Source organism: Megascapheus bottae, chromosome 8 (assembly GCF_031878675.1).
Source record: "Megascapheus bottae isolate mThoBot1 chromosome 8, mThoBot2.hap1, whole genome shotgun sequence".
Classification (NCBI taxonomy): Eukaryota; Metazoa; Chordata; class Mammalia; order Rodentia; family Geomyidae; genus Megascapheus; species Megascapheus bottae.
The window spans coordinates 21,458,821-21,477,487 of record NC_143516.1 but is presented as its reverse complement, the minus strand read 5'-3'; the positions used below and the strand labels follow the sequence as shown (position 1 = coordinate 21,477,487).

Below are 18,667 nucleotides of genomic sequence, written 5' to 3'. Positions count from 1 at the left end.
CTATGACCTTGACTTCCAGTTCAACAAGCTACTTCAGAGTTCTCCCTGCTGTTCCACCAGGTTCTGAAACAGCAGCGATTTGTCTGCATTGTCCACTGCCATTTCCCCAGCCTGTGCAGAACAATGTGGTTTAAGTGAGATTATCAATATTTATTTAAAGAATCACCTGTGACTTAAGCCACATATGGGGACAAACAATCTAGCTTCACATAGCAGTCAATAAAACACAGGGAACATTACTTCACAGCTGTCCTCAAAAGGTGACACATTTATTTGGATGAATTCATGACTGACATCATAAAATGCTTCTAAAATAACCTAAAATTTAGGTTGTCCTTTAAAATTTTTCCTTCTGGCCAAGTACTTATCTCAGCAGCTACAGTCCAGCCAAGGTGGGCCTTAACACCTTCTATTTGACCTTTGATTTCCCAGGAATACAGTCCTTTGTTGCTGGAAGCACTAAGTTAGAAATGACAGCACCATATTCCTAGCTCTTTTCATCGAACTATACAAAATAACACAACCACACAATTTCTGTAGATATTTTTCAAGGTTTTTTTTTTTATTGCAAACCCAAATTGGTTTATTACACACAAAAAAAGTTGTGTGGCAGGGAGGGAATTTACATTTTATAACCATGTTAATTACAGTACATTAAAATGGAAGCTGACATTACACATAAGCCTGTAAGTTTAAATATACTAATGTTATGTAACTCAATGTACACAATTTCTTTACAATACATACATACAATTATCAGGAATGCAAAAAAAGTCCATAAATAATGCCCATTTTAACAATGAAAACACCCACGGCTTTGACCCGACAACTGGGGCGTTGGTCCATTTAAAAACCCTTTCTAAAAATAGAAATATTTGTAGCAGCAATGCTTTCCTTAAGCATCTGGATACAAGTCAACGCAAGACCATTTCAGTTAAGTTTTAGTTATTAAGTATATCTTACAAATAAAAGAACAATCTACACATTAATTTATCTTCCACATATGGAAGAAACAAACAATGTCCCACATTGTAGTAGCATCCTGCAAGTGTCACATTGATTCTTGTTTATATAACAAAACCCATCTGTGTGTGACCCGGCATACCACACCGTACTGCTGTTCACACAGTCAGCCCACAAGGGGAAAAGGAAAAAAAAAAAAAACACTAACAAACTGAAACACACGATAGGAAAGGCTTTGGAGCTAACACGATCTCATCAGAAAAGGCACATTGCAGAATATTCCTTATCACTGCCTGGACAGACCTTAGACGGGGCGTCTTCCTTCTCATCAGACTCCTGCACCTGTCTAAGGCAGCCCTCTAATGCTCACTTCCAATATAGCACCACAACGGAAGGAAGAGTGGAAACCAGACAGCTCAGGAGCTCACCCAGAGGATGTGCCCTTGGAAAAGCTTCCAGCAAACTGTGCAACAGGACTGCCGAGCCTCCAGACATGTGCAAATTCTCTTTTAAGATGTCCTGTCAGCTGGCAGTTCCGCCCAAGGGCTAACATTGAAACACCCACGGCAGGATCCTTCCAATCCACACCCCCCCCCAAGACCTTCAGAGGAAGGAATCCACAGGAGGAGCATAAGAAAAGCCCAGGAAGGCTTCGGCAGCCTCCTTGACGCTGGCTGTGATGAGGATGCTGTCTGGGGATCTGCCGATGGAGCTGGGGACGGGTTCCTCTGTGAACTCAGGGTCAAAGTGCCTCAGGTCACTGGGTCCGCTCTGTGACAGGAAAGAGGAAAATGCACCATGATGTTAAATATTCATGTTCTACTCTCTTAAAACTATATAGACGCAAACTTAAAGCCAGGGACACTGTAAGATGAGGAAGCTGCTCTCGGTCTCTTGGTGTCTTGGAAATGAGGTCTTTTTTTATGTAGCCCAGGCTGATTTTAAAGCTTCTGATCCCCCTGCCTCAGCTCAGATTACAACACGTACCCCCATACCTGGCACTGCTCCTTGGTATCTTACTTGGGAGATTTCAAAATGAAAAAATAAGCTTTTTTGAAAACTTTCGTAAGCTTTATTGGGATAACTTTTCTGGCAGATATGCTAAGTCTATAATTGACTCCTTGGAAGTAAACCTACTTCTTGATATAGATACAATTACAACCCACCCAACAATTCTGACTTAAACACAATATGCTCTTTAGGCCTCAGTATACTTAGCCAAGAAGAGATACTCACCACATTTGGGTTAAAAGGGGGAGTAATCTTCTTATTAATGAGATCATCCCAGTTAATGAGCGAGAAGAAGACGTGATTCTTAATCTCCATCTGTGAAGAAAAAAAAAGAAATTGAAGGTTAATTCGGACAGGCAAAAGAATTCCATCAAGAATTCAATGTCTGGCGAGCCATCAGAGCCACCAGAGGCCCAAGAGAAGAGGGAAATGACTCACAAAGTCATTCTGGGCGCCGAGTCTCTTCGTCCTGTCCTTCTGCAGAAGGCCCTCCAGGACATGTCTTGCGGAATTTGTGATATTTGGTTTCAACTGGAGTGGTTTGTTCAGAATGTTGTCATACATCTCTGCCGTGTTTCGGCTGTAGAAAGGAGGCTAAATAAAAAGAAGAGGAGGAATTACTTCATATGTAATTGGAAGTGATGCTAGCATGCCTTATCACATAGAATGAGCTAGAGTGGGTGAAAATGAGTAGGTTTTTTTTTTTCTGTTATTGAATACATTTGTAAAATGACCAACACATCTTATTCACTTTAAGGGCAAGCATGCTGGCTGTGCCCAGGGCAAATTTACCCAGTAGGGGGATATTCTAGGCCATGTCCCATCATCCCCATCCCTTCTCCATGTCCTCCTAACTCACCAGGCCATAGAGCATCTCGTACAAGACGGCCCCCAGGCACCACCAGTCCACTGTCCTGTCATAGGGCTGTTTATGAAGCACTTCAGGGGCGAGATACTATAAGACAGAGAAGGAAAGCAGAGTTTAGAGAACTTGTGCAACCACACAAGCCAAGGCCAGACATGAGACCCAAGGCTAACTCTGCAAAACTCATTTCAGACACCTCCACCACCCTGATTGTATCCTGATATTTATGAAACAACTAGATGTCTATATCTCTTTTAGGGATTCAGGTATCTCATATAGCACGGTTTTACAAACAGTTTTAATGGAGAGGGGTTTTTGTGCTTTCTGTATTTAAAGCATTACTGTATCTTTTTTTCAGCAAAACGGGGTAGAGCAGGCATCAAGTCAACTCGAGAGCGCCTACCTCAGGTGTGCCACAGAAGGTGGAGGTCGTGCCATTGTGTTCAATGTTCTCTTTGCAGAGTCCAAAGTCAGTAAGGACAATGTGTCCCTGTGAATCTAGCAAAATATTCTCTGGTTTCAAGTCTCTGCGAAAGAAAAAGGAAAATAAAAGTGGTTTAGGTTAATTTCACTGTGCAAGAAATCCTCTGTGAAGATGATTGCTAAGGGTATTAGAAGCAGTTTCAATTCACTGTATTGTGAATAATGTAAACAGAGCCCTTGTTCTGTTAATCAGTTATGAATTAGCTTTTGACTTACCTATACACGATGTTCAGAGAGTGCAGGTAGCCCAAGGCACTGGCTATTTCCGCAGCATAGAATCGAGCCCGTGGTTCCAGGAAGCAGCGCTCCCTCTGGAGGTGGTAGAAGAGCTGCAGTGGATAGAACCAAGTTAGTCAGCCTGCAGCCAAAGCACTTAATTTAATCCTGACACTTAACAATTATAGGAAGTGGCCCTAACTAATTCATTAACTATCTGAGATCCCATGGTTTTTCCTCAACTATTCTTGAAAATCTTTCTTCTCAAATTAAAACCAAGGCAGGTTGTACAGAAACCCCAAAGCATTGGCTTTTACTTCTCCCCAGCTTACCTCTCCACCATTAATGTAGTCTAGGACGAAGTACAGCTTGTCAGCAGTCTGGAAGGAGAAATGTAGGCCCACCAAGAAAGGGTGTTTCACATTCTTCAGGAGAACATTCCGCTCAGACATAATATGCTTCTCCTATGAAAAAATGCAATGAAGATTCAGTGGCGAATTTCAACTTGACAGACACACCCGCACACACGCACAGCACACACCTCACAGTAAAGGTTATTCTGTGAGTGCCTACATCCACATCTGACTTCAACCCATCAGGTGAGCGTGCTCATACCTCCTTCTTTTTCAGGATTGCCTTCTTCTGCAACACTTTGACTGCATAGAACACTTCTTCAGCCTTGTGTCTTGCTAGAAGAACCTGAAATTTCAATCAAAGTGAATTACTTTTCTAGCTCCTCCTAGGAGATTGTACAATGAATGACCACACAGAAGAGCATGTAGTAGGAAATTGTTTTGAAATTACCTTTCCAAAGCTGCCCTTTCCAATCACTTTCAGGAAGTGGAAGTCGGATGGTTTGGCATGGGGATTGGATGATGGGCCAAGGTTGATTTGTTGAGAAGGACTTGGCTAGAAAATAAAAACATGCACCTTTAATACTGGAAAGACAGCTACGCTAAGATAAGACAATGTAGAAGATATTACAGCTACAGCAAAACACCTATGCACACTATTCAAAATGACGTTTGGCTAACTTATGTTACCACTACAAATGACTAGAGATTGCACATGACCATGTTGTAAAATATGCCTTTAAAATATCCCACTGAATCAATACCTAAATACTTAAATCACTCATTACATAGTGAACCAAGGATCATTGTGTGCCATGACAATAATTTCCAAAAAGGCCAGTTTAACCCCGACTGTAGCAATACTGATTCGTTTACAATTTTCCTCCATAAATTCATCACAAACAGATTACTTACCGGTGGAGAAGGGTTGGCATTCATAAGCTCAGGCTCTTGAGGCTGGGAGATTTTCAAAATGGACTGAACTTCTGGACTGCAGAGAATAAAGGAACGGTTGAGAAATGCTTACTTTGCCGCTAGAGGGCACACCGACATAAGCAGTGAATTTCTGGCTGACTATTTCAGGAGAATACAGTACTCAAACTGGAAACATCCAAATACATTAGGTAAAGAAAATGACAACACAGCTGCTATACACAACTGCCTAATACAGGCATTAGGGCTGTCCGCGCAAGGCTATGAATCAGGTAAACATTTAGAAAAATCTATCCTGTTCCAATACAAGCACAACCCAGAAATTAATTTTAATGCTTAAAAATGGTTCAAATACATCCGAATAAGGAGAAAAGAGATCTCCAAGCCCCCTTCATCTCCCCCAAGGAAAGCCTTCGGTTTCCCCATCCACAAAGTGATGTCAATCAATCTTTGCTGCTGATCAATTCAAATTGTTCTCTATCTTTAATTTCTTCCAATTTCCCCAGACTTACTGTTTGCAAGCATAGGAGTTATTGGCAATCTTCTGAATAAAGTCGTTCAAACCCATCCTTCTCTGTTTCATGAAAGCTGTGGATTTAAAAGGAAGGAAAAGAGAAGTATTTAGACGGCTCCGTAAGGTAACGTCAGCCACTACGCAAGCCTAATCGGATCCCGGACTTTTCAAGCAGGTCCGGATCGGATCGCCTAACCCAAGAGCAGGAGTGAGGTCGCTTCCCTACACTCATGGGCGAGAACAGCTACCATGCCCCTTCTCGACTCACCGATGAGAATCGCTACCATGCCCCGCATCCTAGAGTAAGTGAGGGTGCCACGAGCAGCTTCGGTTTTCACCGTCATTGCCCCGGGGTAAACGCAAGACCTGGCTGCGGGGAGACCGGCTCAACCAACACTGAGCTCCGGAACGGCGCGCCGGCTTTATAAAGGCTGCACCGCCGCGGGGGCGGGGCCGGCGCCACAATGAGTAGGCAGGGGGCGGGGCCACCGCGTGACCACGCCCTCGACCACACCCCCAGGCTGTCGGAGCTGAGGGCGGCGGCGGCGAGGCTGCGGATGGTCAGCTCCCAGCCCGAGTTAGGGGCGAGCCCGCCCCCCCCATTCCCGGGACCGAGCCCTTCACGGGGCGGCATTCAGCCTGCATCCTGCTGGAACTGGTGCTAGGGAAGCACAGGCGGAGGGGGCGAGGAGGGAAGGGGAGCTCCGAGTAATTTTCCATGTTTTCCTCCCCTGTATTGTGTTGGGCCGGGGAGTCGAGGACGCCGCGCGGAGTCGCGTTCCTCCCGGAGCGCGGTGATCCGGGTGGCGTTGTTACCCCGCGTGCACCCCATTTCCACCCGACCAGGCCTTCCCAGCGTTCCCGCCTGGGCCACCCCAGCCCGGACCCGTCCGGGGTGTGTGGGGGAGGTTATCTCGGGTGCTGGCGGCGCGCCCGGGTCAGCCGGGGATCCGCCTGGATCCCGGGACTCCGGGCTTGGCCGATCCTCGCTCCCGCAGACCTGCACCCCATCTCCCCCCTCACCGATCCCCGCCCCACCGATCCCCGCCCGGAACGGACGCAGCCGCCCAGCTCTCCCGGAGCGCGCGCCCGGGGCGGGAGCCGGGCGAGTCCCCGTGGGGCGCGCGGCCACGCTTACCCAGTCCGCTCAGGAGGAAGGACTCGCTCCTTTTCTGCGCCTCGGCCCTCTTTTTGTGTCGGGGCCGGAGCAGGGACTCGAGCCGAGCCCTGGCCAGCGCGCCCTGCATCTCCCCCATGGCTCCGCGGACAGCGGGGACCTCGGCGCGACCGGCGGGCGAGAGCGAGCGGCCGGCGCTGCCGCGTCCCTGGAGGGGCCGCCGTGACTCAAGCCCGGAGAGGTTTCCTGCCCCGAGTCCCAAAAACAAACAAATGGCCCTGGTGCGCTTCCGAAAACGCCTTTTTTGTGCTTTTGGCCAAAACCAAGCAAAGCTGAAAAAGTCCCAGAACTTAAGAGGAAGGAAGGAAAGAAAGAGGGAAGGGGCGGGGGGGGGGGAGTGAGAGGTCAGGAATGTGGAGGGGAGGGGGCGGAAATAGAAGTAAGTCTGCACTAAGCGGGGCGCGGGGGGGGGGAGTACAATCTGCATTTCACTTTTTTTCCACCCCTAAAGTAATCTCTGAGAACATTCTGTCCGTTCCGCGCGTAATTTTTTTTTTTTAATTCCCTTCCACGTTAATCCCTGCCATGCCCACAACACGTGAGAAGGTGGAGAGTTTGGGGGAGCACTGGTTTGGCTCAGAAGTGTAGCCAGCCTGGATTGACCCTGACATCCTGGATTACAGCCCCCACTCCTCGTGGGGAGGGATGTGTGATCCCCCCACACACACCCCGATCACGTTGCACTGACTTCATTAAAATCCCTTTGATTGTCCCCATCTTCTCCACCCTCCTGGGGTTTATCTCACGGTTGACCCGTGCGTTCACCTCGATCTTTCTCCAGAGTTCATGTAGAGACTGTAACCAGTGAAAGCCTGGAAGATTACCCTGGAGACTCGGCTCCAGCCAGCCTCCCTGGACACCGGGTCTGGAGGCGCGGCGACGCGCGCCAGCGCCGGCCGGGAAGCTGCAAGCACCGAGGCTGGGGGTGGGGGGACGGGGGAGGGTTGGGAAGAGATGACTTACAAGTTACCAGTATTTGCAGAGCCAGTACCTGGCGCTGGCTGGTGCCCTGCCGTGACCCCTTACTGCCAAGGGTTGTGCCATATTAGAGCCCACCCGCTCCACAACACCAGCTGTCGAACCAGGAATAGCACGCCAGCGCCTCGCCTTCGGTCTAGGGCAGGGTGGTGGTGGTGGTGTGTGTATGGGGGGGGGGTGTAGCTTTGCAGGCACAGCCATCTCATTTGCCCTAATAGGATCTGCAGTCTCCGGTGCCTTTTCATTTGCTCAGTTATAATGGCCCCAAAACCGGGAAAAGGGGGAGCATGTATCCCCTCTCCCGGAGACCCACTGGCAAAGTTGGCTTAACATCCACGCTGTTCCCCGAAACCAATGCTCCCACCTAATGCAAGGTATCTGCGCCTTGTCTGCTTCCCGGGGCATGCACTCTGCGGAGATGATGGCCGGTACTTGCCAGTGTGCACCCACGCCCCACACCCCATCATCCAAACAACCTAGCCAGCCCAGCATGACCCCCCTCTAGACAGCCAGAGCTGCTCTGGCTGACCAGAAAACCTCCCCTGCTTATTTATTTTTAAAACATTAAGAAACCTTTCTGACTGGGTGTAGTGGCCCCAAGCCTGTAATCCCAGCACTGGAAGGAGGGGTCAAGATGATTATTATGAGTCGAGGTCAGCATGGACTAAGTGACACTGTCTTATTAAAAAGAAAGAGAAAGAAGAAAACGTTCTACCAGAGATTCCCCCCCTAGAGGCTACTTCTTGTGGCTTCTCCATGCCAAGTAATTCCACCTTTAAAAAAAAAAAAAAACCCTCCCCCGCCCCCCAACTCGAGTACTCAAAGCACGAACCTTTCCAGGGGGATGTTAGAGCCTTCTCTTTCATTCTTCAGGTGGCTCAGGATGTGAAGATGATGATTACTTTGTGTGGGGAGGAGGACTGCAGTTCCTCTACTAAGCCTGCCAGCTCTGAGATGCCCCAAGAGCTGTCCCTCTTCTACGAGGAACCCCACTTTATATAAAGGGAATTTACATACAGGAAGGGTGCAAGTTGCAAAGTTCAACACTGGGCCATTTATTCTCTCCTTGCAATATCATCTAGAAAATTACAGTCATCAGTGTCCTGGGTTTATGACAGCCCCAGCAAAGCTCACTATGGAACTTAACTGAGTATCACAAATGGATTCAGAAAAAAAAATCATATATGTACATACATATACATGTATACATATATTTATATTTAAAGCAGTTTACTTTCCCAAAGTCCCCCTCAGGCCCCATTCCAAAGGGACAAGAAAGGAATTTGAGTTCCAGGGCTCTTGAGTGGAATAGGAAAAGGCACAGGATTTGCGGCTGGAACAGCAAAGCCACAAGTCTGCTCCTCCCTCCCCCTCCCTCCCCAGTGCTCCTCACCGGGAGACGGGTGGTCTGCTAAACTTATCATTTAAGGGAGAAAATCGAGTTGTTGAGACTGGCTGGGCTTCCAACCGGATACCTGACGGGTGGAGCAGGCGCCCCCAGCTCAGTCCCTGCAACCTACTAAGACTTCCGAACAGGAAGGTGACACACGGCGGAGGGGGCGGGCGGGCCGGGGGAGGCGAGGGGACAGCGGGCGACCGCCTGGTAACGCGGCGCAGGCTCTCGGTCGCCCGCCGGCCGCTATTCAGAAAGCTTGCTCCGTCCTTCCTTCCTGTCGCCAGCCTCTTTCTTGAGTCCAGATAGTCTGTGCTCCTACCCGCGGGGGATCTGGCAGCTTCCTTCTCCCCTCTTCCTCCCCCTCATCCTCCCCCTTATCCTCCGGGTCTTCCTGGCCCGCTGGCCGGCCGGAGCTGGTAAATGCAACCTAGAGGGCGATCGAGCCCTCTGGGTGAATCGCCCCACTACGCCGGGATTTCCTCCCCACCCCCCCTATCTCACCGGGCCCCAAGAAATGCCCTGCAACGAATGATCCACCCTCTCCCCAGTCCAGTCCTCCCGCACACCCGCTTCTAGAACACGCATATTTTAATAATTCGGAGGATTGCTTTTTGTTACAATCTTTTATTTCTTTTTAATGAATGGCTAGACATATTGAGACTTAAACGGTTTTGTTTTTTTTCCCCTACAATTTTACTTTTTCCCCCTTTCTATTCAATGTATGTGGTACTGAGGAATTAAACCCAGGGCCTCATGCATGCTAGGTTTCTATTCAATTTAAAGGCTCACAAATCACTACCAAGATATTAGAGGAAAGTGTGTGTGTGTTTGTGTTTGGTGATGAATTGGAGATAAGAGTTTCATGGAATTTCCTGCGGGGGCTAGTTTTGAACCAAGATTCTCAGATGTCAGCCTCTGTAAGCTAGGATTACAGGTGTGAGCCACCCTCAGCTGGCTGAGGAAATTTAAATAATAGCAATGATAATAATAAACCCTTAGCCAAATTAATTCTTGTATTAAGAATGTCAGTTGTGTGGGTCTTGATTTCTGTGATACAAAATCTTGCATTCATATCAGGGTAATCTCATTGTTTTGCATTGCTCAAAGTATTTAATTTGGGCAACTTACTGACTGTGCAGTGTAGATCCCCATTTTTTAAATTTATTGTTTGATGCATATAGAAATCTTTGCTTGGAGCATCCTCAAAGCACATAGAAATGGCAGAAAGCATAATTATTACTCCAGAGAGCCACCAAATGAATCAGCTTGTGTTGGTAGTTGCCAGCAAATGCACATCTTTTTTTTTTTCATAGCATTCATCAAACACAAAATGATGATGACAAATGGGTTTATTCATGATTGCTATTATGGACAAGTAATCAGCAAAGTGGGTAATTTAAATATCTATTTATAAAGGCAAGTTCTGTAGTGATGATCACTGTGCATATTCATAAATGTCAAAAATGACATGCGTGAAAAATATGTTACAGTAGGCAACTAAGAGGAACACATTACCCATAATAATGGTGTTAAGAGGTTTTAAAACTCACAAAACTCCTGCTTTATTTATTCTGTGATATCTTTCCCCTAAGTCAAGCTGATAGCACTTGTGTTCTATACCCATCCTTTCTAGAAATGGGAGGCCACAGGAAAGCTGATGGTAGAGTTTTGTAGCAGCTCTGTGTGTGTGTGTGTATGTGTGTCTCTGTGTGTGTGTGTTGGTCATGGGGTTTGAATTCATAGCCTGGGAGTTGTCCCTGTCCTTTTTTTTTTTTTTCCTCAGGGATAGCAGTCTACCTCTTGAGCCACAGCTCCACTTCTGGCTTTGTGGTGATTCATTGGAGATAAGAATCTCATGGACTTCCTTGCTTGGCTGGGTTCGAACTGCGATCCTCAGATCTCAGCCCCCTGAGTAGCTAGGATGACAGGCATCCATCTGTGGCAGGTTTTTAAATGTTAATCTGGAGAGACTGTAGAGGAAGCCAGTGGAATCTCTTGAGTATGAGAATTGATAGATGGCTATAAATCAGCATGTCTATGATTGGTTGGAAATTCAGCCTCTCTTCAGCTTTGTAATGTTGGCAATACAAAGTTAGTATAATACAAATGGAAGTAAAAACACAGTCACCAATTAGGATATGATAAGAAAAAAAGAAGCCTGTCATCCTAGCTACTCAGGGGGCTGAGATCTGAGGATCTAAGGTTCAAAGCCAGCTCGGGCACAAAAGGACCTGAGACTCTTATCTCCAAATTAACCTCTAGAAAATGGGAAGTGGGGCTTGACTCAAGGATAGGGTGGTAGCCTTGAGGTGAAGAGCTCAGGGACAGCTCCCAGGCCAAGTACAAGCCCCATGATCAACAAAGAGAGAGAGAGAGAGAGAGAGAGAGAGAGAGAGAGAGAGAGAGAGAGAGAGAGAGAGAGAGAGAGAGAGAGAGAGAGAGAGAGAGAGAGAGGAAAAGAAGGGTAAGGTATACTACCTCAACGAGAGCTTTGTCTGTAGCTCTCAGGGTTTGTAACTGGCACATAGTGAATAGGGAGCTTTCTATATGATTATGAACAATGACACAAAGTTCTGGATGAAAGAGAGAATGGGAAAACAATCTAAGGACTATGGCCTTACCAATCCAGCTATATTATTAACATAGCTTTATGTTTAATCATTTACATCTAAAAGATCATTTGTCAAGTTACAGAAAGTACTTTGCCAGGATAACTTGCTAACACAGAGGCAAGGAGAGGATCAGAGAGCACTGGAGTAAGGATCCTCATTTCCTTTGCCTTTCCAGGGTGAAGCCACCTGTTCAGCCACATCCTCCAGGCTGTAGAGGCCAGCCTCGGAAGCTGTAATCTAGTCCCTGGCTGAACCCCTCTTGAGTCATATATAATGAAAGTTGGAACTGACTTGAAGGCACCCGCCCCCCTCACCCCTACTTTTCTTACAGATTGCCAGAAATGAATAAGGAGCCTGGATCTCTGGTGGACACCTTTTGTCAAATTGAACTGAAACTTGAAAGCTTTCATTTGCTCACTGTACGCCTCTCCCCAAGTCTCTGCCTCCATGATCCTATAATTGATCTAGAAAGAAGCCTCAGAAGCTCAGGCCACCCATAACCATGGTTTCCCCAAAATCCTACCTACAAATTGCTACAACAAAAGAAGACACATGGCATAGTGACCAGCAGTGGCAAAAACAGCTGCAGGGGTGGTTGGCAGGTTTCTTGGCATCGTTGTAATACACGTCAGCTTAATGAACTTCCTTTTGACATTCAACCCTGAGTGTCAGCTACTTACCTTTTTAGGCCACCGGCACAGAAAGCTCAGGAATAGCAATATGAGGCTATGAAGAGCTCTTTTTCATATGCCTGTCTATCTTAACCACCCCTACCCTACAATGCAACACACCCACAAGACAGAATACCTCAGACAACACAAGGACACCACCAAATCAAAATAACACACAGAGTGGTGAGTACAACATTTACACACCACGAACCACTTAATCCACTGCACCTGTGTCACTAGGCCTGAACGTTGGTCTACATTGTTCTTTGACTTCCTTCTTAGCTATTGTCTTCCCCAAGAACAACCCTCCCCCCCCATGCCACACACACACTCAGTCCAAAGGTCCTGAATGTACAGTATTAAAAGAACCGAATGCCAAGATAACAGATAACACTTATTTACCAAGTGTTTGAAGTATAGGCTACAGTGGAGGGCAAGAAAGCAGGGTCTATGAAAAACTAACTCCAAGAAGTTCTTCATTGTTCCTGGTGGATGGGAGACAATAGGAAGCAAATCCAGGCCTGTGGAGAGGGTGGGGTCAGAAAGAAGGTCAGAGAAGGTCAGAGAAGGCCAGAGAAGGCCAGAGAAGGCCAGTGGGTACCTAAGAAGCTTTTCTAGGTCATTCAGCTTAGTCTTCAGAAAAGAGAAGAGAAGCAAGCTCCAGCTGATCCTGGTCTCTGATATTTTTAATCTTTTAAATCTCCAAGAAGCATGTCTCTTCTAGCAGTCTCTGTGCTAAATCCTGGGTTTAAGCAGAAGTCCTTGCATGCAAGGTCTCTATTTTGATAAATTGAAGATGTAAGTTCATAGATAGTTATTTTCTCCACTAAGGCCTTGTTGTATTTTAATATCATTAAAATGTAACATTTGCCATGCTTCATTATTTTCAATAGGTACTTTTTTCAAGTGAGGAGTGACCTGGAAGTTTTGTATTTCAGATATCTCATAGTTCTATGATATCTGGGCATATATAAATACATGGAGTAGGAAATTCTAGAGACCCAGAACTGCCTCACCTGGTTTCCAGTCGGGTCATTCTGTGGAACTCATGTCCCCGAGTCATCTGAACTATTTAACTCTCTGGCTGCTCAGAGACCTTGAGTTCCATGAAAGTCAAGAAGCTCAAGTCCTGTGTCTCACCCACCCACCATTCTCATCAACTTTCATCTTATCTTTCTAACATCTACTCTCCTTCTTACTTTCTAGTCCGGATGCATGGTGGACTCATCCCCCAGCAGATTAGTGGACCAAAAAGTAGATAATGTTTTGAATTCCTACACATGTCCTCATTTTCTCTTTCCCAGCTCCCTCAGCTTCACATATAGAGCTGTATCTCAGTTTGAATTTCTTCCCCCGTCCCCACCAAACACTTGTGTCCACATTCAAGTTTGTTTTCATTGCTGTATGTCTCTTGCCTTTCTGAACCAATGGAAAGAAAATTGGAGGAATTTCCAGGAAAACTTGATTTTCAGTTGATGCTGTCTCAGCATTTATCATTTATTATATAGTTTTGGCCAAGTATTTAACTTCTGTAAGTAATCTTGGGGTTAATATCCATTTCATTAGTCCCACGAGGTGATTGGAATGATCAGATGAGATTAGGCATGGGACAACAATTTGACAACTCAAATATGTTATGTAATTTAATTTCCTCTAAGAAATAAAAATTTAATCAGAGCTGTTGAAAAGGGAAGGTCAAACTATATTTTGGGCTGGGAATGTGGCTTAGTGCTAGAGTTCTTGTCTAGCATGCAGGAAGCCCAGGGTTAGATTCCTCAGAACCACATAAACAGAAAAAGCTGGAAGTGGCACTGTGGGTCAAGTTATAGAGTGCTAGTCTTGAGCAAAGGAAGCTTAGAGACAGTGCCAAGACCCAGAGTTCAAGCCCCAGGATTGGCCAAAAGAAAAAAAAAGCCACAAAATAGCTATTTTTATTTAACCAAATATAATATACATGTCATAAAATGGAAATATTCCAAGAGTATTTTTTCTATTTTTCCTAGGATATATTGCCATATACATTGTTAAGCTAAAATTGTTCTGAAGTAATCTTCACAGCTTGAATTTTTTTTTTGATAGGTCATGGTGCTTGAATTCTGGGCTTGGACGCTGTCCCTGAGCTCTTCAGCTCAAGGCTACAGCCCTATCCTTTGAACCCCAGCCCCACTTCTCATTTTCTAATGATTAATTGGAGACAAGAGACCCATGGACTTTAGTGTCTGGGCTGGCTTTGAACAGAGATTCTTAGATCTCAGACTCCTGAGTAGTTAGGATTACAGGCATGAGCCACTGCTCTGAGCTCCCAGCCTGAATTCTAAACTGAAGATTTACAGTCCAACTTAGAGTGATTTAGGAGTACTGTATAAATTTTTGTGACAAATAGACATGATACAACTGACCATATCAGCCACAGCTCAATCATATCAATGATACTTCGATCAATCGTATCAGTTATACTTTAAGCCAGTCACACACACAGGTATGGATTTGATTAGACCATGGTCAAGTAAGGCAAACCTGGGGACTTAAACAGATCAGTCTATCAAGCATCTCATTTTATTTTCTGTTATAAATGCTCTCTGCTCACATGTTGCCCGAGTGAGTTCCCTCCTGAATATTTTTTCCCTCTTGCTTTTTTTTAAAATAATGATTACTCTTTTTATTGAGTTTGTACAATGTTAGGCATGAAATTACTCGATGTCTGAATATTTTAAGTTGTCTATATCATCAAGGTTCCTCTTGCTTTTTGATGCATAGTCTTACTGCGTAGCCCATGTAGGCTTGGAATTCAAGATCCTCTTGCCTCTGCTTCCTTAACCTCCAGGGACAATAGGCAATAGGTATAATGCCTAGCCCTGAAATTCTTTTCATTCTGAAGGCTGCCAGATTTGAAATTGAGTTATTACTAAACGAAAATCAAATGTAAGCAGAGTGCCTGGTAGTGGCTTACACCTGTGATCCTAACTAATTGGGAGGCTAAGGATAGAAGGAATCAAGTTCTAGACCAGCTAGAGCAATAAAGTCTGAGAGACATCATTCAATGGAGAGAAGCCAGATACAGTGGTGCAGTAGGTACCTGTAATCCCAGCAACTATAGGAAACCTTCAAATAGGTGAATCAAGGACCATGCTCAGGAGGGAAGAAAGTGAGACCCTATCTCAAAATATAACCACCAAAAAAACAGGGCTGGAGGTGTAGCTTCGTAATAGAGTATGAGGTTTGGAGTTCAAACTTCATTGCTACCAATACAAAAGAAGTTAATTTGCTGCAAATTTTCTTTCAACAGCCTTGTGTTTTAGAGATTTTTCTGGGTGAAAGAAAGCTAATAAAGGCTGAGTATTTCATCATGTTCAAACCAATAAAATCATCTAAACATTTAAATTTAGTGGCAATTAATAACTAGTAGTTCACTTTGATCCTCTTTCTATATTAGGTTTATATAAACTAATAAGATGTGAAACATAAGAAAAATAACTGCTAAAATGTATAGCTAAATTTAAATTTAGATTCTTAAGTTTTCTTCCCAATTATTTACTTTGGTGCTGATTCTGGAGCTTGATCTTCAGGCTCTCACTTGGTGTTTTCACTCGTAGTTGATAGCTCTTTGAGCTACATCTCCAGTTTTGGTTCTTTGCTAGTTAACTGGAGATAAGGGTCTCTGGAATTTGCCTATCAGCTGTCTTTGAACCACCCAGATATCAGTCTTTTCAAAGTATGGATTCTTAGAGTATGGCAGCTGGGGTTACAGACATGAGCCACTGGCATCTGGCTTTTTCTACTGTGTTTCAAGTGAGGAAATTTCCTACTACCATTTTAGCCACAATACAATTTCTTTTAAGACTGAAAATCAAAGTTCTTTGCTATGAAATGAATTCTTTGATAAAAGAGACACCATGAAATAGGAAATGTTGTCAATTTATGATTGTTCAACTTGTGATGTGTTGGTGTTATAGTTGTGCAAAAGTGATGTGCATTCAGTTAGAACTAGACTTGAAAAAAATTCTTATCTACTCTGCCCTGGTGGCTCAGGCCAAGCTATCCAGAGGCTATGGTGTGAGGATCACTGAAGCCAGCTGGGAAAGTCTATGAGACTCTTTAATTAAGCACCAAAAAAGCCAGAAGAAGAGTTGTAGCTCAAGTGAAGTGCTGGACTTGAACACAAAAGGCTAAGACAGTACCAGAGCTCCGAGTTCAAGCGCAGAACTGACAAAATAAAATAAAAAGCTGTTGAGCGGTCCCTGAACTAGCTATATTCAGTAGCTTAGATACATTCTCATGACATCCTGCTGTAGGCTAACGTAAGGGTTCGGAGTATGTTTAAACTAGGACAGACTAAGCTCTAATGTTTGGTAAGTTATGTGAATTAGATGCATCTCAGCATAGGTTTAATTTACAATGGTTTTATTAAATGAAACTTCGTTGCAAATGGAAGAGTATTGGTACAGTGAAAAAAGAAAAAAAAACTAGCTGAAAGAAAAAAGGAGCAGTGTGGGGGAGAGGGAGGTGCTTGCTCTTTTATCTAAATGATTGAACAATGCCTGTCTAATGTTATCTCCAGCCTGAGCATTTTAGGCCAGCATGTGTGTGTTTTCAAGAAGCTTCTCCATCTATGTCTGGAATCCTAGACAAGGGGATGAGCTTTATGGTTTTGGGAGAAACTCATCCTCTTTACTATAGATCCAGTACAGTATAAAATAGCAACTGCAACACTAAAGAGGAACATATTCTTTAACCATGGGTTAAATGTCCTGGTTAAATGTCATCCTGTGCTTTAAACAACACAATTCTATCTCCAAGTAAAGGAGCACTAACAAATTGCCAGCAGAATACATGCTATGTGATTCTAAGTAACTCCCATAACTCTCACAAACCTCTAAGATCAATTATTACTATCCCATTCTTCCAGACATAGAAATGAAAGCACTGAAGAATTAAGTAATGAGTCAAAGTCACAGCTATTGACATTTGTGACAGACTCAGGAGGTGGGGCTCAGAGTTCACTACACTCATCATAACAGATTGTGCAGTTGAGGGTTAGTGGGCAGCTTCCTCTGTGCTCCACGTGTGGCCTGCTGGTCAACCAGCTTCACTGTTAGTTCACTTGAAAGAAGGAGATGTGGTTCAGGACACTGTGAAGGATGCTGGCCACGTGTTCAAAGAAGGAGTCAATAGATGACAAGCTTGATTTTGAAACGTTTGATTTGGAGAAGTATGGAACATAGGAAATTGTGTAGGAATAGTAGAGTGGATCTCTGTCCTTCTGGTGGATCTGCAGTTACCTCAATTTTGAGGAGAGATAATTGTTTTCATGTTTTCGCACATGCATTTGATTATGCATGCAGCCTGTACATAAGACTCCATTGATAATAATATCCTGGACATTATTTTAGGGAGTAATGAGAAATGGTTAAGGAGTTGGTACTCTAGATTGAGATGTGAGTTTAAAGGTTAAAACTAGTTAAGAGGGAGAGGGATAATATGACCAAGGTACAATGTATGCGTATATGGAAATATCACAGCAGAAACTTCTACAATTAATGTACATTGATTTAAAACAAAAAAAAACACTGAAATATAAAGGAGAAAGAAAAAAGGAGAGAGAGAGAGAGAGAGGAAGATAGCCCCTAGCTCTTCTTTTATCTAAATGAGTAGGCCGTTTATCTAATGCTATCTCCAGTGATACTCTGATCCTTTTGAGATTTTATCTCTCTCTGCAACTTGGTGTAATGTTTTAGTTTGTATTTGGTGTGAGATACCTTGACTCTGAAGGGAGGTCTTTCATTTGATAGTGTAAAAAAGTCATGACAGGTCACTCTGATTGGGTTAATCAATCAAGAATATTCTGCAGGTATCGCTATAATGAAGTTATTATTGATCAAATCTGAACATCTACAAAAGACAAATAGTCTAAATGGCAGTTTTGAGTCGGATGATTTCCTTGGTGGAGCATCCTTAAATGGTTGAGGACATCTCTTCCTGACAGGTGAACACGGGCCCCTGTACATAACAGGCCAATACTCCATCATTAAGCTGTACTTCCAGTTCCTGGAAACATATATGAATGTCTTCATATCACATTTCTATGCTTTATGAAGAGGAGATTAGACATACTTAAGTGAAAGAAAATTTCTGTTGTTAGAGTTATATTCCACCTTTCCAAGGACTCCCTTCATTTCTGGTCCTATTTAATGGCATTGTGTGATTTTGGAATTCTTTGCTGACTGTAAGATGATATTATTATTATTATTATTATTATTATTATTAATTTTTTGCCAGTCTTGAGGCTTGAACTAAGGGCTTAGGCCCTGTCCTTGAGCTTTCTCAAATCTAGCACTCTACCACTTGAGCCACAGCACCACTTCTGACTTTTTCTGTGTATATCTTACAGAAGAATAGAACCCAGGGCTTCATGCATGCCAGACAAGCACTCTACCACTAGGCCACAATCCTGGTCCCAAATGATTTAATTATTGAACTTAGACATTGTTTTTAAAC

General features: G+C 44.3%; 1 protein-coding gene across 4 annotated transcripts in view; it reads right to left on the bottom strand.

Annotated features, from left to right (window-relative positions):
- Window positions 1-553: 553 nt before the first annotated feature.
- Sgk1 (serum/glucocorticoid regulated kinase 1) overlaps window positions 554-18,667 on the bottom strand; it is an 89,188-nt gene continuing 71,074 nt past the window's right edge. The window contains exons 1-12 of one of the 4 annotated variants that reach the window (XM_090338098.1): window positions 8,326-8,398; window positions 5,337-5,412; window positions 4,807-4,882; window positions 4,343-4,447; window positions 4,154-4,237; window positions 3,871-4,002; window positions 3,539-3,651; window positions 3,243-3,366; window positions 2,834-2,929; window positions 2,413-2,568; window positions 2,200-2,289; window positions 554-1,734 (exon numbers count right to left, since the gene is read on the bottom strand). In XM_090338098.1, the coding sequence (XP_090194224.1) occupies window positions 1,567-1,734; window positions 2,200-2,289; window positions 2,413-2,568; window positions 2,834-2,929; window positions 3,243-3,366; window positions 3,539-3,651; window positions 3,871-4,002; window positions 4,154-4,237; window positions 4,343-4,447; window positions 4,807-4,882; window positions 5,337-5,412; window positions 8,326-8,359 (1,254 nt within the window). In that variant the 5' untranslated portion in view covers window positions 8,360-8,398 and the 3' untranslated portion in view covers window positions 554-1,566. Of the gene's footprint in view, window positions 1,735-2,199; window positions 2,290-2,412; window positions 2,569-2,833; window positions 2,930-3,242; window positions 3,367-3,538; window positions 3,652-3,870; window positions 4,003-4,153; window positions 4,238-4,342; window positions 4,448-4,806; window positions 4,883-5,336; window positions 5,413-5,606; window positions 5,735-6,476; window positions 6,767-8,325; window positions 8,399-18,667 lie in introns of those variants that run through there. The other 3 variants (XM_090338096.1, XM_090338097.1, XM_090338095.1) reach the window with 3 other exon arrangements.